The sequence below is a fragment of the Cetorhinus maximus genome, chromosome 6 (assembly GCF_964194155.1).
Source record: "Cetorhinus maximus chromosome 6, sCetMax3.hap1.1, whole genome shotgun sequence".
Lineage (NCBI taxonomy): Eukaryota > Metazoa > Chordata > Chondrichthyes > Lamniformes > Cetorhinidae > Cetorhinus > Cetorhinus maximus.
In genome coordinates this window covers 587,428-607,688 of record NC_135884.1, presented here as the reverse complement: position 1 = coordinate 607,688, position 20,261 = coordinate 587,428, and the positions used below count along the sequence as shown (strand labels likewise).

The 20,261-nt window shown below is 49.2% G+C and overlaps 1 protein-coding gene across 7 annotated transcripts in view; it reads left to right on the top strand.

The window, feature by feature from the left end:
• LOC144681467 (6-phosphofructo-2-kinase/fructose-2,6-bisphosphatase 4-like) overlaps positions 1-20,261 on the top strand; it is a 196,611-nt gene that overhangs the window by 76,805 nt on the left and 99,545 nt on the right. For all 7 annotated transcript variants that reach the window (XR_013576787.1, XR_013576786.1, XR_013576785.1 and 4 more), the window contains one exon: positions 19,150-19,275. Coding sequence is in view for 4 of the 7 variants with exons in the window: in XM_078543063.1 (XP_078399189.1) it covers positions 19,150-19,275 (126 nt within the window). In the remaining 3 variants the exon portion in view is untranslated. The remainder of the gene's footprint in view (positions 1-19,149; positions 19,276-20,261) is intronic.

The following is a 20,261-nucleotide window of genomic DNA, read 5'->3' as shown; positions in this document are numbered from 1 at the left end:
CGTGTGTGTGTGTCACACTGTACGCTGGAAAGAGTGCACGTGTGTGTGTCACACTGTACGCGGGAAAGAGTGCACGTGTGTGTGTATCACACTGTACGCTAGAAAGAGTGCACGTGTGTCACACTGTACGCTGGAAAGAGTGCACGTGTGTCACACTGTACGCTGGAAAGAGTGCATGTGTGTCACACTGTACGCTGGATAGAGTGCATGTGTGTCACACTGTACGCTGGAAAGAGTGCACGTGTGTCACACTGTATGCTGGAAAGAGTGCACGTGTGTGTGTGTCACACTGTACGCTGGAAAGAGTGCACGTGTGTCACACTGTATGCTGGAAAGAGTGCACGTGTGTGTGTGACACACTGTACGCTGGAAAGAGTGCACGAGTGTGTGTGTGTGTCACACTGTACGCTGGAAAGAGTGCACGTGTGTGTGTGTCACACTGTACGCTGGAAAGAGTGCACGTGTGTGTGTGTCTCACTGTATGCTGGAAAGAGTGCACGTGTGTGTGTGTCACACTGTATGCTGGAAAGAGTGCACGTGTGTGTGTGTGTCACACTGTACGCTGGAAAGAGTGCACGTGTGTGTGTGTCACACTCTACGCTGGAAAGAGTGCACGTGTGTGTGTCACACTGTACGCTGGAAAGATTGCACGTGTGTGTGTGTCACACTGTACGCTGGAAACAGTGCACGTGTGTGTGTGTCACACTGTACGCTGGAAAGAGTGCACGTGTGTGTGTGTCACACTGTACGCGAGAAAGAGTGCACGTGTGTGTGTGTCACACTGTACGATAGAAAGAGTGCACGTGTGTCACACTGTACGCTGGAAAGAGTGCACGTGTGTCACACTGTACGCTGGAAAGAGTGCACGTGTGTCACACTGTACGCTGGAAAGAGTGCACGTGTGTCACACTGTATGCTGGAAAGAGTGCACGTGTGTGTGTGTCACACTGTATGCTGGAAAGAGTGCACGTGTGTGTGTGACACACTGTACGCTGGAAAGAGTGCACGTGTGTGTGTGTGTGTCACACTGTACGCTGGAAAGAGTGCACGTGTGTGTGTGTCACACTGTACGCTGGAAAGAGTGCACGTGTGTGTGTGTCACACTGTATGCTGGAAAGAGTGCACGTGTGTGTGTGTCACACTGTACGCTGGAAAGAGTGCACGTGTGTGTGTGTGTCACACTGTACGCTGGAAAGAGTGCACGTGTGTGTGTGTCACACTGTACGCTGGAAAGAGTGCACGTGTGTGTGTGTGTGTCACACTGTACGCTGGAAAGAGTGCACGTGTGTGTGTGTGTGTGTCACACTGTATGCTGGAAAGAGTGCACGTGTGTGTGTGTCACACTGTACGCTGGAAAGAGTGCACGTGTGTGTGTGTGTGTCACACTGTACGCTGGAAAGAGTGCACGTGTGTGTGTGTCACACTGTATGCTGGAAAGATTGCACGTGTGTGTGTGTCTCACACTGTACGCTGGAAAGAGTGCACGTGTGTGTGTGTCACACTGTACGCTGGAAAGAGTGCACGTGTGTGTGTGTCACACTGTATGCTGGAAAGATTGCACGTGTGTGTGTGTGTCACACTGTACGCTGGAAAGAGTGCACGTGTGTGTGTGTCACACTGTACGCTGGAAAGAGTGCACGTGTGTGTGTGTCACACTGTACGCTGGAAAGAGTGCACGTGTGTGTGTGTCACACTGTATGCTGGAAAGAGTGCACGTGTGTGTGTGTCACACTGTATGCTGGAAAGAGTGCACGTGCGTGTGTGTCACACTGTACGCTGGAAAGAGTGCACGTGTGTGTGTGTCACACTGTACGTTGGAAAGAGTGCACGTGTGTGTGTGTCACACTGTATGCTGGAAAGAGTGCACGTGTGTGTATGTCACACTGTATGCTGGAAAGAGTGCACGTGTGTGTATGTCACACTGTACGCTGGAAAGAGTGCACGTGTGTGTGTGTCACACTACGCTGGAAAGAGTGCACGTGTGTGTGTGTCACACTGTTCGCTGTAAAGAGTGCACATGTGTGTGTATGTGTCACACTGTACGCTGGAAAGAGTACACGTGTGTGTGTGTCACACTGTACGCTGGAAAGTGCACGTGTGTGTGTGTCACACTGTACGCTGGAAAGAGTGCACGTGTGTGTGTGACACACTGTACGCTGGAAAGAGTGCACGTGTGTGTGTGTCACACTGTACGCTGGAAACAGTGCACGTGTGTGTGTGTCACACTGTACGGTGGAAAGAGTGCACGTGTGTGTGTGTCACACTGTACGCGGGAAAGAGTGCACGTGTGTGTGTGTCACACTGTACGCTAGAAAGAGTGCACGTGTGTCACACTGTACGCTCGAAAGTGTGCACGTGTGTCACACTGTACGCTGGAAAGAGTGCATGTGTGTGTGTGTCACACTGTACGCTCGAAAGTGCACGTGTGTGTGTGTCACACTGTACGCTGGAAAGAGTGCACGTGTGTGTGTGACACACTGTACGCTGGAAAGAGTGCACGTGTGTGTGTGACACACTGTACGCTGGAAAGAGTGCACGTGTGTGTGTGTCACACTGTACGCTGGAAAAGAGTGCACGTGTGTGTGTCACACTGTACGCTGGAAAGAGTGCACGTGTGTGTGTGACACACTGTACGCTGGAAAGAGTGCACGTGTGTGCGTGACACACTGTACGCTGGAAAGAGTGCACGTGTGTGTGTGACACACTGTACGCTGGAAAGAGTGCACGTGTGTGTGTGTCACACTGTACGCTGGAATGAGTGCATGTGTGTGTGTGTGTCACACTGTATGCTGGAAAGAGTGCACGTGTGTGTGTGTCACACTGTACGCTGGAAAGAGTGCACGTGTGTGTGTGTCACACTGTACGCTGAAAGTGCACGTGTGTGTGTCACACTGTACGCTGGAAAGAGTGCACGTGTGTGTGTGACACACTGTACGCTGGAAAGAGTGCACATGTGTGTGTGTCACATTGTACGCTGGATACAGTGCACGTGTGTGTGTGTCACACTGTACGCTGGAAAGAGTGCACGTGTGTGTGTCACACTGTACGCGGGAAAGAGTGCACGTGTGTGTGTATCACACTGTACGCTAGAAAGAGTGCACGTGTGTCACACTGTACGCTGGAAAGAGTGCACGTGTGTCACACTGTACGCTGGAAAGAGTGCATGTGTGTCACACTGTACGCTGGATAGAGTGCATGTGTGTCACACTGTACGCTGGAAAGAGTGCATGTGTGTCACACTGTACGCTGGAAAGAGTGCACGTGTGTCACACTGTATGCTGGAAAGAGTGCACGTGTGTGTGTGTCACACTGTACGCTGGAAAGAGTGCACGTGTGTCACACTGTATGCTGGAAAGAGTGCACGTGTGTGTGTGACACACTGTACGCTGGAAAGAGTGCACGTGTGTGTGTGTGTGTCACACTGTACGCTGGAAAGAGTGCACGTGTGTGTGTGTCACACTGTACGCTGGAAAGAGTGCACGTGTGTGTGTGTCACACTGTATGCTGGAAAGAGTGCACGTGTGTGTGTGTCACACTGTACGCTGGAAAGAGTGCACGTGTGTGTGTGTGTCACACTGTACGCTGGAAAGAGTGCACGTGTGTGTGTGTCACACTCTACGCTGGAAAGAGTGCACGTGTGTGTGTCACACTGTACGCTGGAAAGATTGCACGTGTGTGTGTGTCACACTGTACGCTGGAAACAGTGCACGTGTGTGTGTGTCACACTGTACGCTGGAAAGAGTGCACGTGTGTGTGTGTCACACTGTACGCGAGAAAGAGTGCACGTGTGTGTGTGTCACACTGTACGATAGAAAGAGTGCACGTGTGTCACACTGTACGCTGGAAAGAGTGCACGTGTGTCACACTGTACGCTGGAAAGAGTGCACGTGTGTCACACTGTACGCTGGAAAGAGTGCACGTGTGTCACACTGTATGCTGGAAAGAGTGCACGTGTGTGTGTGTCACACTGTATGCTGGAAAGAGTGCACGTGTGTGTGTGACACACTGTACGCTGGAAAGAGTGCACGTGTGTGTGTGTGTGTCACACTGTACGCTGGAAAGATTGCACGTGTGTGTGTGTCACACTGTACGCTGGAAACAGTGCACGTGTGTGTGTGTCACACTGTACACTGGAAAGAGTGCACGTGTGTGTGTGTCACACTGTACGCGAGAAAGAGTGCACGTGTGTGTGTGTCACACTGTACGATAGAAAGAGTGCACGTGTGTCACACTGTACGCTGGAAAGAGTGCACGTGTGTCACACTGTACGCTGGAAAGAGTGCACGTGTGTCACACTGTACGCTGGAAAGAGTGCACGTGTGTCACACTGTCTGCTGGAAAGAGTGCACGTGTGTGTGTGTCACACTGTATGCTGGAAAGAGTGCACGTGTGTGTGTGACACACTGTACGCTGGAAAGAGTGCACGTGTGTGTGTGTGTGTCACACTGTACGCTGGAAAGAGTGCACGTGTGTGTGTGTCACACTGTACGCTGGAAAGAGTGCACGTGTGTGTGTGTCACACTGTATGCTGGAAAGAGTGCACGTGTGTGTGTGTCACACTGTACGCTGGAAAGAGTGCACGTGTGTGTGTGTGTCACACTGTACGCTGGAAAGAGTGCACGTGTGTGTGTGTCACACTGTACGCTGGAAAGAGTGCACGTGTGTGTGTGTGTGTCACACTGTACGCTGGAAAGAGTGCACGTGTGTGTGTGTGTGTGTCACACTGTATGCTGGAAAGAGTGCACGTGTGTGTGTGTCACACTGTACGCTGGAAAGAGTGCACGTGTGTGTGTGTGTGTCACACTGTACGCTGGAAAGAGTGCACGTGTGTGTGTGTCACACTGTATGCTGGAAAGATTGCACGTGTGTGTGTGTCTCACACTGTACGCTGGAAAGAGTGCACGTGTGTGTGTCACACTGTACGCTGGAAAGAGTGCACGTGTGTGTGTGTCACACTGTATGCTGGAAAGATTGCACGTGTGTGTGTGTGTCACACTGTACGCTGGAAAGAGTGCACGTGTGTGTGTGTCACACTGTACGCTGGAAAGAGTGCACGTGTGTGTGTGTCACATTGTACGCTGGAAAGAGTGCACGTGTGTGTGTGTCACACTGTATGCTGGAAAGAGTGCACGTGTGTGTGTGTCACACTGTATGCTGGAAAGAGTGCACGTGCGTGTGTGTCACACTGTACGCTGGAAAGAGTGCATGTGTGTGTGTGTCACACTGTACGTTGGAAAGAGTGCACGTGTGTGTGTGTCACACTGTATGCTGGAAAGAGTGCACGTGTGTGTGTGTCACACTGTACGTTGGAAAGAGTGCACGTGTGTGTGTGTCACACTGTATGCTGGAAAGAGTGCACGTGCGTGTGTGTCACACTGTACGCTGGAAAGAGTGCATGTGTGTGTGTGTCACACTGTACGTTGGAAAGAGTGCACGTGTGTGTGTGTCACACTGTATGCTGGAAAGAGTGCACGTGTGTGTATGTCACACTGTATGCTGGAAAGAGTGCACGTGTGTGTGTGTCACACTGTATGCTGGAAAGAGTGCACGTGTGTGTATGTCACACTGTATGCTGGAAAGAGTGCACGTGTGTGTGTGTCACACTGTATGCTGGAAAGGGTGCACGTGTGTGTGTGTCACACTGTACGCTGGAAAGAGTGCACGTGTGTGTATGTCACACTGTACGCTGGAAAGAGTGCACGTGTGTGTGTGTCACACTGTATGCTGGATAGAGTGCACGTGTGTGTATGTCACACTGTACGCTGGAAAGAGTGCACGTGTGTGTATGTCACACTGTACGCTGGAAAGAGTGCACGTGTGTGTGTGTCACACTGTACGCTGGAAAGAGTGCACGTGTGTTTGTGTCACACTGTACGCTGGAAAGAGTGCACGTGTGTGTATATCACACTGTACGCTGGAAAGAGTGCACGTGTGTGTATGTCACACTGTATGCTGGAAAGAGTGCACGTGTGTGTATGTCACACTGTACGCTGGAAAGAGTGCACGTGTGTGTATGTCACACTGTACGCTGGAAAGAGTGCACGTGTGTGTGTGTGTGTGTCACACTGTACGCTGGAAAGAGTGCACGTGTGTGTGTGACACACTGTACGCTGGAAAGAGTGCACGTGTGTGTGTGTCACACTGTACGCTGGAAAGAGTGCACGTGTGTGTGTGTCACACTGTACGCTGGAAAGAGTGCACGTGTGTGTATGTCACACTGTACGCTGGATAGAGTGCACGTGTGTGTGTGTGTGTCACACTGTACGCTGGAAAGAGTGCACGTGTGTGTGTGTCACACTGTACGTTGGAAAGAGTGCACGTGTGTGTGTGTGTGTCACACTGTATGCTGGAAAGAGTGCACATGTGTGTGTGTCACACTGTACGCTGGAAAGAGTGCACGTGTGTGTGTGACACACTGTACGCTGGAAAGAGTGCACGTGTGTGTGTGTGTGTGTCACACTGTTTGCTGGAAAGAGTGCACGTGTGTGTGTGTGTGTCACACTGTATGCTGGAAAGAGTGCACGTGTGTGTGTGTGTGTCACACTGTACGCTGGAAAGAGTGCACGTGTGTGTGTGTGTGTGTGTGTGTGTCACACTGTATGCTGGAAAGAGTGCACGTGTGTGTGTGTCACACTGTATGCTGGAAAGAGTGCACGTGTGTGTGTGTGTGTGTGTGTGTCACACTGTTTGCTGGCAAGAGTGCACGTGTGTGTGTGTCACACTGTATGCTGGAAAGAGTGCTCGTGTGTGTGTGTGTGTGTGTGTGTGTGTCACACTGTATGCTGGAAAGAGTACACGTGTGTGTATGTCACACTGTACGCTGTAAAGAGTACACGTGTGTGTGTGTCACACTGTATGCTGGAAAGAGTGCACGTGTGTGTATGTCACACTGTATGCTGGAAAGAGTGCACGTGTGTGTGTGTCACACTGTACGCTGGAAAGAGTGCACGTGTGTGTGTGTCACACTGTACGCTGGAAAGAGTGCACGTGTGTGTGTGTCACACTGTATGCTGTAAAGAGTGCACGTGTGTGTGTGTCACACTGTACGCTGGAAAGAGTGCACGTGTGTGTGTGTGTCACACTGTACGCTGGAAAGAGTGCACGTGTGTGTGTGACACACTGTACGCTGGAAAGAGTGCACGTGTGTGTGTTTGTGTCACACTGTATGCTGGAAAGAGTGCACGTGTGTGTGTGTCACACTGTACGGTGGAAAGAGTGCACGTGTGTGTGTGTCACACTGTATGCTGGAAAGACTGCACGTGTGTGTATGTCACACTGTATGCTGGAAAGAGTGCACGTGTGTGTGTGTGTCACACTGTATGCTGGCAAGAGTGCACGTGTGTGTGTGTGTGTCACACTGTACGCTGGAAAGAGTACACGTGTGTGTATGTCACACTGTATGCTGGAAAGAGTACACGTGTGTGTGTGTCACACTGTACGCTGGAAAGAGTGCACGTGTGTGTGTGTCACACTGTACGCTGGAAAGAGTGCACGTGTGTGTGTGTCACACTGTACGCTGGAAAGAGTGCAAGTGTGTGTGTGTGTGTCACACTGTACGTTGGAAAGAGTGCACGTGTGTGTGTGTCACACTATGCTGGAAAGAGTGCACGTGTGTGTGTGTGTCACACTGTACGTTGGAAAGAGTGCACGTGTGTGTGTGTCACACTGTATGCTGGAAAGAGTGCACGTGTGTGTGTGTCACACTGTACGCTGGAAAGAGTGCACGTGTGTGTGTGTCACACTGTACGCTGGAAAGAGTGCACGTGTGTGTGTGACACACTGTACTCTGGAAAGAGTGCACGTGTGTGTGTGTGACACACTGTATGCTGGAAAGAGTGCACGTGTGTGTGTGTGTGTGTCACACTGTACGTTGGAAAGAGTGCACGTGTGTGTGTGTCACACAGTACGCTGGAAAGAGTGCACGTGTGTGTGTGTCTCACAGTACGCTGGAAAGAGTGCACGTGTGTGTGTGTCACACTGTACGCTGGAAAGAGTGCACGTGTGTGTATGTCACACTGTACGCTGGAAAGAGTGCATGTGGGTGTGTGTGTGTGTGTGTCACACTGTAGCCTTGTGTGTGCCGGTCACACTAGCCTAGTATGTGTGTGTGCCAGTCACACTAGCCTAGTATGTGTGCCAGTCACACTAGCCTAGTGTGTGTGTGCCAGTCACACTAGCCTAGTGTGTGTGTGCCAGTCGCACTAACCTATTGCGTGTGTGCCAGTCACACTAGCCTAGTGTATGTGTGTGTGTGCCAGTTACACTAGCCTAGTGTGTGTGTGTGCCAGTCACATTAGCCTAGTGTGTGCGTGCCAGTCGCACTAACCTATTGCGTGCGTGCCAGTCGCACTAGCCTAGTGTGTGTGTGCTAGTCACACTGGCCTTGTGTGTGTGTCAGCCACACTAGCCTAGTGTATGTGTGTGTGTGCCAGTCACACTAGCCTAGTGTATGTGTGTGTGTGCCAGTCACACTAGCCTAGTGTATGTGTGTGTGTGCCAGTCGCACTAGCCTAGTGTGTGTGTGCCAGTCGCACTGCTCTAGTGATTTCGTGCCAGTCGTACTAGCCTAGTGTGTGCGTGCCAGTCGCACTAGATAGTGTGTGTGTGCCAGTCGCACTAGCCTAGTGTGTGCGTGCCAGTCGCACTAGCCTAGTGTGTGCGTGCCAGTCACACTAGTCTAATGTGTGCGTGCCAGACGCACTAGGCTAGTGTGTGCGTGCCAGTCGCACTAGGCTAGTGTGTGCGTGCCAGTCGCACTAGCCTAGTGTGTGCGTGCCAGGCGCACTAGGCTAGTTTGTGCGTGTCAGTCGCACTAGCCCAGTGTGTGCGTGCCAGTCGCATTAGCCTAGTGTGTGCGTGCCAGTCGCACTAGCCTAGTGTGTGCGTGCCAGTCGCATTAGCCTAGTGTGTGCGTGCCAGTCGCACTGCTCTAGTTTTTTCGTGCCAGTCGCACTAGCCTAGTGTGTGCGTGCCAGTCGCACTAGCCTAGTGTGTGTGTGCCAGTCGCACTAGCCTAGTGTGTGCGTGCCAGTCACACTAGCCTAGTGTGTGTGTGCCAGTCGCACTAGCCTAGTGTGTGTGCCCATCACACATGCCTAGTGTGTGTGTGCCAGTCGCACTAGCCTAGTGTGTGTGTGCCAGTCGCACTGCTCTAGTGTTTTCGTGCCAGTCGCACTAGCCTAGTGTATGCGTGCCAGTCGCACTAGCCTAGTGTGTGCGTGCCAGTCGCACTAGCCTAGTGTGTGTGTGCCAGTCGCACTAGCCTAGTGTGTGCTGCCAGTCACACTAGCCTAGTGTGTGTGTGCCAGTCGCACTAGCCTAGTGTGTGTGTGCCAGTCGCACTAGCCTAGTGTGTGCTGCCAGTCACACTAGCCTAGTGTGTGTGTGCCAGTCGCACTAGCCTAGTGTGTGTGCCTGTCACACAAGCCTAGTGTGTGTGTGCCAGTCGCACTAGCCTAGTGTGTATGTGCCAGTCGCACTAGCCTAGTGTGTGTGTGCCAGTCGCACTGCTCTAGTGTTTTCGTGCCAGTCGCACTAGCCTAGTGTGTGCGTGCCAGTTGCACTAGCCTAGTGTGTGCGTGCCAGTCGCACTAGCCTAGCGTGTGTGTGCCAGTCACACTAGCCTAGTGTGTGTGCCCGTCACACAAGCCTAGTGTGTGTGTGCCAGTCGCACTAGCCTAGTGTGTATGTGCCAGTCGCACTAGCCTAGTGTGTGTGTGCCAGTCGCGCTAGCCTAGTGTGTGTGTGTCAGTCACACTAGCCTAGTGTGTGTGTGCCAGTCGCACTAGCCTAGTGTGTGTGCCCGTCACACAAGCCTAGTGTGTGTGTGCCAGTCACACTAGCCTAGTGTGTATGTGCCAGTCGCACTAGCCTAGTGTGTGTGTGCCAGTCGCGCTAGCCTAGTGTGTGTGTGCCAGTCGCGCTAGCCTAGTGTGTGTGTGTCAGTCGCACTAGCCTAGTGTGTGTGTGCCAGTAACACTAGCCTAGTGTGTGTGTGTGTGTGTGTGTGTTATTCACGCTGTAGCCTACCGTGTTTTGTGTGTGTCGGTCATGCTGCAGCCTACAATGTGTGTGTGTCAGTCACACTGTAGCCTACAGTGTGTGGGTGTTAGTCACGTTGTTGCCTACAGTGTGTGTGTAGGTCATGCTGTAGTCTACAGTGTGTGTGTGTCAGTCACGCTGTGGCCTACAGCGTGAGTGTGTCAGTCACGCTGTAACCTACTGTGTGCCTGTGTGTGTGTCAGTCACACTGTAGCCTACAGTGTGTCTGTGTGTGTGTCAGTCACGCTGTAGCCTACAGTGTGTGTGTGTGTGTGTGTGTGTGTGTCAGTCACGCTGTAGCCTACAGTGTGTGTGTGTGTGTGTGTCAGTCACGCTGTAGCCTACAGTGTGTGTGTCTGTGTGTGTGTCAGTCACGCTGTAGCCTACAGTGTGTGTGTCTGTGTGTGTGTCAGTCACGCTGTAGCCTACAGTGTGTGTGTGTGTGTGTCAGTCACGCTGTATCCTACAGTGTGTGTGTCAGTCACGCTGATTATTACTCCCTGATCTCCTTGTATTAATTCAGTTCCACTCTCTGTTTACTTCCTTGCATATTTGTGGGGAGCGCTTGCTGCTGTTGATTATTGTCCTTCAGAGATTCCCATTGCAGTGTTGCAGAGGATGTTAAAGAGCATCTCATCTATTTGAAGAACAGTGAGTTCTCCAAATGTGCTGGTTACCAACTCCTCCCTCAACCAACACTGTCAAAGCACAAGTATCCCTTTTATTTATGACATTTCACTGGCATAAAATAGCCAGTTTTGTATTTGTCTCATTTTCATGTTGTTTCAGTGTCATGGGATGATTGGCAAAAGAAACACAAGTGGGCTGGAGAAACTTGTCTTTTTGCAGGACGTTATGGCCTGGAACACACAGCCTGAAAGGGCAGTGGAAGAAGGTGCAATAGTAACTTTCCAAAAGGGAGTTGGTAAATACTTGAAAAGGAAACTTTTTCGGGGCTTTGGGGAAAGAGCAGGTGGTGTGGGACTAGTTTGACACAAGCACAGTGTGTCAAATGGCCTGTCTCTTTCTTTGCTAAGACTCTACACAAGTGCAACATTTTATTTGTCTGCCCAATTAATGAACTAGTTTAATAATGAGGCAGAAATATTTCACAACAAATATTTAGCTATATCTTCAGGAGCTCTGTAATCTGGTGCTTTCACTGGAGTCGGAACTTGTCTGCAACCTAACTCCCAACAGCTGGCACAGAACAAACCACAAAGTTACTAAAGGTTCTTCATGGAAACTTAACATTAAAATCAGAAATTGTTGGCATTTACAATTTGAGCCTCTCCCAAGGGCTCATTTTATGTCCCTATCCCCCTTCATTTCTTTTGTGGGAGTCTAGAACCAGGGGCCATAGTTTCAAAATAAGATGTCTCCATTTAAGACGGAGATGAAGACAAATTTCTTCTTTCAGAGGATTGTTAGTCTTTGGAATTCTTTACACAGAGAGCATTGGAGACCAAGTCATTGTCTAACTCGACAAGGGGGTCGTGGGTTATGGGGGACGGGCAGGAAAGTGGGGTTAAGGCCACAATCAGATCAGCTGTGATCTTATTGAATAGTGGAGCAGGTTAGAGGGGCCGAATGGCCTACTCCTGCTCCCGTTTCTTATCTAGTAAAGGCATTGGAGAATATTAAGGTCACAGGTTTATCATTGACCAGCACCAGTCCATTTCTGACAACTGAGTGAGAAAGCTTGTTCTAACATCCCTTTCTCAATCTACTTACATCTTGAGAACACTGTCTCTTGTCTTCAGTTTTCTACCTTTGGAAATTAGCTACACATGTTTACTTATCTCTTCCTTTTATGGCGTAAAATAATTCTAATAAATTCTCCCTCAACCTTCTCATTCTGTGAGAAGCCTCCCTCATACCCAGGCTGAGCCAAGGATGGTGTAGAGCTGTGTGGAAAACTCTTTTCCTGGTTCCCCATCAGCAGCTGCAGTGAATGCTGCTGTTAGGCTCTCATTCCTACCCAGAGCAGCCGGGACCTGATGGTACATTGATTGTCAATGTGCTGAGCTTGGTGATGACACTGCCAGTTAAATAATTCCAGGCTATTGGTCCGGGAGCAGACCGCTGCATCTGATGGAATGGTTTTCCAAGTACCTGAGACATCAGGGGTCCAACTGGATGGCGTTTAATTTTTTTAAGATCACTTATGGGATGTGGGCTTCGCTGACTAGGCCAGCATTTATTGCCCATCCCTAGTTGCCCTTGAGAAGGTGGTGGTGAGCTGCCTTCTTGAACCGCTGCAGTCCATGTGGTGTAGGTACACCCACAGTGCTGTTAGGGAGGGAGTTCCAGGATTTTGACCCAGTGACAGTGAAGGAACGGTGATATATTTCCAAGTCAGGATGGTGAGTGTCTTGAAGGGGAACTTCCAGGTGGTGGTGTTCCCATCTATCTGCTGCCCTCGTCCTTCTGGATGGTAGTGGTCACGGGTTTGTACAGGTTGATCTCTGACCCTGGAGGCCAGCAATATCCAGTTTCAGTCACAGCTCCTGTTTTTCAGCTCCCAGCTTGTTTGTCCTTTTGCACATCCCCATTACTGATTCCTTGCTGTTGTAGTGTGGCAAGTACCCTTTACTGTATATAGAACAAGCTGCACAGCACTGGCCAATCTCCTTCAGTAAGCTTCTTCTAACTTTAAACAGGCGTCAGTGTGTCTCTGATTATGTGGCATAACCTGATGCACAATTCACTGCAAACCCACAGGCCATACACTCTGCCTGCCTGTCATGTGGGAACTGAGATTCTGTTCACTATTGGAACTATGACTTTCACCTCTGGCCTGCTGATTACATTGATTAACAAAATAACATCATGGTGATCCTTGGGATCATCTTGACAACAGCTTCTTTGACTGCTGCTTGCCTCATAACGTAAGCAGGCTTGCCCCTGAATGGGTGCCCGGTCGGTGCATACACACAGAGACCAGAGGAAAGGCAACATCAGCTCAACGTGGAGTCCGACTTACTGGACTGTCTCTGCAGCTCCTGAAAGTGTGCAAATAGACATTGTCCTGTTACACTGGACACAGGTTGAAGATTCAAACCTTCTCACTCAGTGCCTCCATGTTAGGTACAGCCTTCTCATTCCGCACAGTTGGTTATTTAAGAATTTGTCATTTCACTTGCTTTGAGTTTTAAATGCAGTCCTGTAAATGATTTGAGCAAATTTAATGAAAATTCAACTTTGCATCTGAAGGTTTGGTTTTGTGCTTTCAAATGAGAAAAGATTCTGGACAGTTAGGGACTTAGGAGCAGGAGTAGGCCATCTGGCCTTGGAGCGTGCTCTGCCATTCGATAAGATTGTGGCTGACCTGCTTGTGATCTGGGCTTCACTTCCTGTCTGCCTCCATAACTCTTGACTCCTTCATCTAACAAAAATCTGTCTAACTCAGCCTTGAATAAATTCAAAGACCCAGCCTGAATTCCACAGATAACGACCTCCTGAAAGAAAAAATTCTTGCCATCTCTGTCTTGAAAGGGAGACCTCTTCTTCAACTGTGTCCCCTGGTTCTAGTCTCCCCCCACAAGGGGAAACATCCTCCCAGTATCCACCCTATCAGGACCCCTCAGGATCTTGAATGTTTCGATAAGATCAACTCTCATTCTTCTAAACTCCAATGGGTATAGGCCCAACCTGTTTGACCTTTCTTCATAAGACAAGCCCTTCATCCCAGGAATGAATCGATTGAACCTTCTCTGAACTGCTAATGCAATTAGTATCTTCTTTCAAACAAGGAGACCAAATCTGTACACAATATTCCAGATGTGGTCTCACCATGGCTCTACACAGCTGCAGTAAATCTTCCTACTTTTATATTCCATTGCCCTGGCAATAAACACCAACATTCCATTTGCCTTCCTAATCACTTGCTGTAGCTACGTATTAACCTATAGTAATTCATGTACCAGGACATCCAGATCCCCCTGTACTACTGAGTTCTGCAATCTCTCTCCATTTAAATAATATATTGTTTTTCTGTTCTTCCTGCCAAATTGGACAAGTTCACATTTTCCCACATTGTACTCCATTTGCCAAATTTTTTCCCACTCACTTAACCTGTCTATATCCCTTTGCAGACTCTCAACCTTCACTTGACAACTTACTTTCCTACCTATCTTGGTCTCTTCAGCAAATCTAGCTACCATACATTCGGCCCCTTCATTCAAGCCGTTGATATTGGTAAGGGGCGTGTGAGGAGACGGACCCGATTACGCCGGAGTGAGACAGAGACTGAGTTAGTAGCAAATTAGGTTCACGTGGGAATTCAATGCATAGGGAACGAGGTATGGTACACATAGGAATTATTCGAAGTTAACTTAACTTAACTACTCATTTAATTAACTTAATAATATGAGTGGCAATGGCAGGACAGGTGTTATGCTGCAGCTGTGGAATGTGGGAGCTTTTGGATGCCAAGGTGATCCAGGACAAACACATCTGCAGGAAGAGTAAGCAGCTTGAGGAATTCCGGATCAGGATTATCGATCTGAAAGCTGAAGTTTAGACACTGTACAACATAAGGGAGGGGGAGAAACACCTGGACACTTTGTTCTGGAAGGCAGTCACGCCTCTTAGAACAGGGTTGTCTGTTTTGGTTAGCAGTGAGGGGCAGGGCGCCTGGGGGGGGGTCAGTGAGGGGCAGGGTGCTGGGGGGTCAGTAAGGGGCAGGGCACTGGGGTCAGTAAGGGGCAGGGCGCTGGGATCAGTGAGGGGCAGGGCACTGGGGGGTCAGTAAGGGGCAGGGCACTGGGGTCAGTAAGGGGCAGGGTGCTGGGGTCACTGAGGGGCAGGGCACTGGGGGGTCAGTAAGGGGCAGGGCACTGGGGTCAGTAAGGGGCAGGGCACTGGGGTCAGTGAGGGGCTGGGCGCTGGGATCAGTGAGGGGCAGGGCACTGGGGGGTCAGTAAGGGGCAGGGCACTGGGGTCAGTGAGGGGCTGGGCGCTGGGGTCACTGAGGGGCAGGGCGCCCGGGGGGGTCAGTGAGGGGCAGGGCGCTGGGGGTCAGTGAGGGGCAGGGCGCCCGGGGGGGTCAGTGAGGGGCAGGGCACTGGGGTCAGTGAGGGGCAGGGTGCTGGGGTCAGTGAGGGGCAGGGCGCTGGGGTCAGTGAGGTCCCAGCTGCACGGGGCACAGGGGTCCCTCCCTAACCCAGCGCCACCCTCTCCCTCTGCCTTTCTGTCTCTCTCTAGGATTCTCCTTGCGAGCTGCCTTTTTGATCCAGCCTGTGTTAAAACTGTCTGAATATCTCTCATTCTGTGGCCCAGTGTTGAATTTTTTGATATTCACGCCTGTGAAGCCTTTTGGGACAATTTACGATGTTAAGAGTGCTAGGTAAATGCAAGCTGTTACTGGTTTGCTCTCACCCTGGTGATGCAATGTTAGTTTACCAGACCGGGCACCACATTCCTTGTGTAGTTCAGCTGTTGATAGTGAAACCTGTGCAGAAACTGGATATGGTTTGAAACAGTATCTGATCCCCTCCCCCAATGATATTCCTTAACCCGGGGGTGGGGAGACTCTGGTGTTTGTGTTGTTTTCATTGATCACTTTCAGTCACCCTGTAACTCCTCCTATTTGATATAAATGGTGCTCAGTTTAAAATTGGTCTGGAAGATTGTGTGCCTGTCAGTAAAATAAGTGAAAGGTGTGTAGTCAGCTTAGCAACAGGCCCCACCTCAACACGCAGCACCTCCCAAGCACACCTGATATGCAGCGTTTGTAGCAGAAACTGCTTCTCCCAGATTGTCCTCTTCAGCCATCAGCAAAAGTGCACCATAGAAACTGTCCCATCGCATTGATTTGCTGCATGTCCATCATCTCAGATGGAGGGAGGGATGCCAATTATATTTGTGGAACCAAGAAGAAAGGGGCAGTCATTTCATTTCCGAAACCTCTCTGCATTGTTGGGTGTGTGTATTGCTGGCCTTCACACAATATATCCCACGTGCAGTGTTTTTTGGCTGTATGTTCGTACACTAGTAACTGTTAGGCACTCTAGTAACTGACACATTTAATGAGAATTTACAAAATCACAATACTACGAATGCTGGAAATCTGAAATTAAAACAGAAAATGCAGGAAAATACTCAGCAGGCCAGGCAGCGTCTGTGGAGAGAGAAACTGAGTTAACGTTTCAGGTCAAGGACCTTTCATCACTTCTTGTTACCAGTCTGCGGTGGTCAGCACGAGGTTTTTCCTCTACAGACCTTTTTACATCTCAAGTTTAGTTTGAGATTGTTCAATCTAAGTATGAGATCAGGATAGGTGACAATATTGATGTTCTCCGTGTCACCCTTACTTCTGGGTATGTTGCAATCTCAGAGCTGGTGCAGCGAGAGAAAGTAACCAGGGCCCATTCCCCTGTGTGCGGATTAATCAAAGATTTGTGTAAACACTGACATGTGCTCAGTGACAGAAATAGGCATGCTCATTCCTCTGGTATCACACCTCGGCTTTATTTTGCTTCCTAGAATCAGGTTTGCAAATTCAGTTTAAACTCAGCCCTGATCCCGAGATCCCTGAGCCTGTGAGCTGCCTCATCATTCTGTCTCTGTAAGGGGTTGGTTAGCTCAGTTGGCTAGACGGCTGGTTTATGATGCAGAGTGATGACAACAGTGGAGGATCAATTCCTGTACTGGCTGAGGTCTTCCAATGAAGGCCCTGCCTTCTCAACCTCACCCCTCACCTGAGGCGTGGTGACCCTCAGGTTAAACTCACCCCAGTCGCCTCTCTCTCTAATGAGAGAGAGCAGCCTATGCTCTCCTGAGACTATGGTGACTTTCAGTTTTCAGTACTGTCTCTGTAAACCTCCCATTGCAACAGTCCACTGAATCATCAGTACGGCAGTCTTTCTAGGTGAAGGGCATAGGAATAGAGCAAGGTGAAAATGGTTAAAGAGCTGTGCAGCAGACCCAAATACACTGCCGGGCTGGTATGGAGGAGAGCATGATCTGCTGGAGAAGCATGGAGATGTTTTGGAACCTGTTGGTAGCTGCTCTGAGGAGTTATGCTGAGGGGTGAATTTGAAAATTACCTGCATGTCCCACCCATCAGTCACCTGTCTAATCCAATGGCTCTCCATCGCCCCCCTCTACATGAGCAGTGTGTTTCACACACTGACAGATTCTGCCAACTATATCAATTTAAAATTCCTTTTTCAATAATTTCCATTTATATCCTCTGGTCCCACAGTAATATCCAGGGTTCACTTCATCTGTGTCCATCCTTACTTTGAACACTGCACTGAGACCAGCACATTCTTTCCATACCATAATAACAACAGAAAATGCTGGAAAAACTCAGCAGGTCTGGCAGCATCTGTGGAGAGAGAAACACAGTTAATGTTTTGAGTCCGTATGACTTCTTCAGAGCTAAAGAGAAGTAGAAATATGATTTTATTCTGTTTATGAGGGGGTGGAGCAAGATAGAAGGTTAGTAATAGGTGACAGCTAAGGAGAGATGCCATGGGCACAAGACAAAGGGAGGGTTAATGGTAGTGGTAAAGAGTAAAGAAGGTGCTGATAGTGGCATAAAGGTAAGATAGCGGAATCTTAATAGCAGAGCAAGGGTCAGCACTCTGCTCGAGGGCAGAGGCGTGGGAGATGGGTCGGACATGGTTGAGGGCCCTGTCAACACTGTGGGGGGGAAACCTTGGTTAAGGAAGAAGGAAGACATGTCAGAAGCACCATTTTGGAAAGTGGCATCATTGGAACAGATGCGACGGAGGCGAAGGGACTGAGAGAATGGGACGGAGTCCTTACAGGAAGCGGGGTGTGAGGAGCTGTAGTCGAGGTAGCTGTGGGAGTCGGTGGGCTTGTAATGAATATTGGTGGACAGAAATGGAGACAGAGAGGTCAAGGAAGGGAAGGGAAGTTTCGAAGATGGACCATGTGAAGGTGAGAGAGTAGAGGAATTGGAAGCAAAATCGATGCATTTTTCCAGGTCCAGACAAGAGCATGAAATGGCATTGATATTCTCCCACAGAGTGTTCTTTGGCCGTCCAGATGCAGTGTCCAGTCCATCAAAGTTTATTTTGCATGAGTTTTGCCTGAAGGCTTGTGGAGCTGGCTTCAAGAAGGACACTGGCGTTTGTTCGAAGATCTTTCCACTGAATCTGGAGGATGCGGTGATGGCATTGCTGATGGGGTTTCTCCAACTCTTGTGTGGCACTGATAGTCCCGGTCTGCCTGCAGTCCAGGAGTGTGGTGACGACAGCTGCTCTGTACACTCAAACTTTCGTTGACTTGCGGAAGTCTTTGTTATGAAACACTGGTTGCCATAGTTTGCGGAAGGCTGAGCTGGTGCAGTTGGTCCAGTGTTCGATCTCCTCGTCAATGGTGGCCCTTTTGAGAGAGGTGGCTGCTGAGATGTGGGAAGTGCTCAACACAATCCTGGGTCTATCCTTCAACATACATAGAAGGTGAAATATTTGGCTGACCAGATGTGGGTTGATATGAATTTTGTTTTGGCAACATTCAAGGCCAAGCTGAGTTTCTGGTATGCAGAATTGAAGAGGTCGAGAGTGGCTTGCAAATCTGGCGTAGACAGTTATACTCAAATGTTAGATCGTGCATGTCTATGGTGGCCAGTTTAATTTGGCACAGAGGTGACTGAAGTTAGAGTTTTCCATCTGGATCGTATTTAATACTCACACCAGATGGCCATTACCTTTGAGGTGAACAGCCACTGTCAGATAGATTGTAAATAGTATGGAGGCTATTACACAGTCTTGCTTGACCCCAGTTCAGATTTTGAAGGCACTTGTTTCAGATCCACCACAAGACAATTTCAGTCATATCTTCATGAAACAGTTGCAGGATTGTAAAGTTTCTTGGACATCCAAATCTTTGGAGCACAATCCACAGAGCCTCACGATTTACTGAGTCAAATGGTTTGACCAGGTCAGTGAATGAGGTGCAGAGTTTTCCTGGTGCTGTTCTCAACATTTTTGTTTAGTACATAAGCAAACAACTTACCCAGTCACTCCAGGCTGCCGATCTTTCATTGTTGGCTTTCAAACAATAGATGGGATTTGAAATTATTATGTGCTACATTTTGACCAATAGGCATATGCTCTCTCTCAATTCTAGCATGGATACCACACTTGACAAACTCGCCCTCGCTCATTGTAATGATGGGTCTGCCAGCCAGAGGGAAAACCTACATATCAAAGAAACTCACTCGTTATTTCAACTGGATTGGGGTCCCAACTAAAGGTAAGTTCCCAAGTGTGGCTGCCTAATTAGATAACCGGCTGAAAAATGCATTGTCACTAAGGATGACCAGCACCAATGGGTAGACGAGATTATAATTTTACACAGGACTGTTGTCATTACATTATTTGGCAAAATGATTGTGACCTCAGCTCCACTTTCCTGCCTGCCCTCCATAATCCTTGATTCCCTTGTAGATCAAAAGTCTGTCTAATTCAGCCTTGAATATATTCAATGACCCAACCTCCACTGCTCTCTGGGATAGAAGGTTCCAAAGATTCATGACCCTCTGAGAGAAGAAATTTCTCCTCATCTCAGCCTTAAATGGGAGACCCCTTACTCTGAAACGATGCCCCCTAGGTCTAAATTCTCCCATGAGGGGAAACATCCTCTCAGCATCTACCGTCAAACCCCCTCAAAATCTTACACCTTTCAACAACCTCTCATTTTTCTAAACTCCAATAGGCCTAAACTGTTCAACCTTTTCTCACAAGACAACTCCTGCATCCCACAAACCGACCTTCTCTGAACTGCCTCCAATGCGAGTATGGCCCTCCATAGGTAAGGAGACCAAAACTGTACGCAGTACTCCAGGTGCAGTGTCACCAATGCCCTACACGTTTGAAGTAAGTCCTACTTTAATACTTGATCCCCTTTGCCATAAAGGCCAAAGTTCCATTTGTCTTCCTAATTACCTGTTGTGCCTCATGCTAACATTTTGTGGTTCATATATAAGGACACCCAGATCCCTCTGCACTGCATCATTCTGTCATCTGTCTCTATTTAAATATTCTGCTTTTCTATTCTTCCTACCAAGCTGGACAACCTCACATTTTCCCACATTATACTTCATCTACCAAATGTTTGCCCTCTCACTTAACTTATCTGTATCCCTTGCAAACTCTTTGTGGCCTCTTTACCACTCGCTTTTCTACCTGTCTTTGTATCATCAGCAAATTTGGCTACAATTGACTCTGTCCCTTCATACA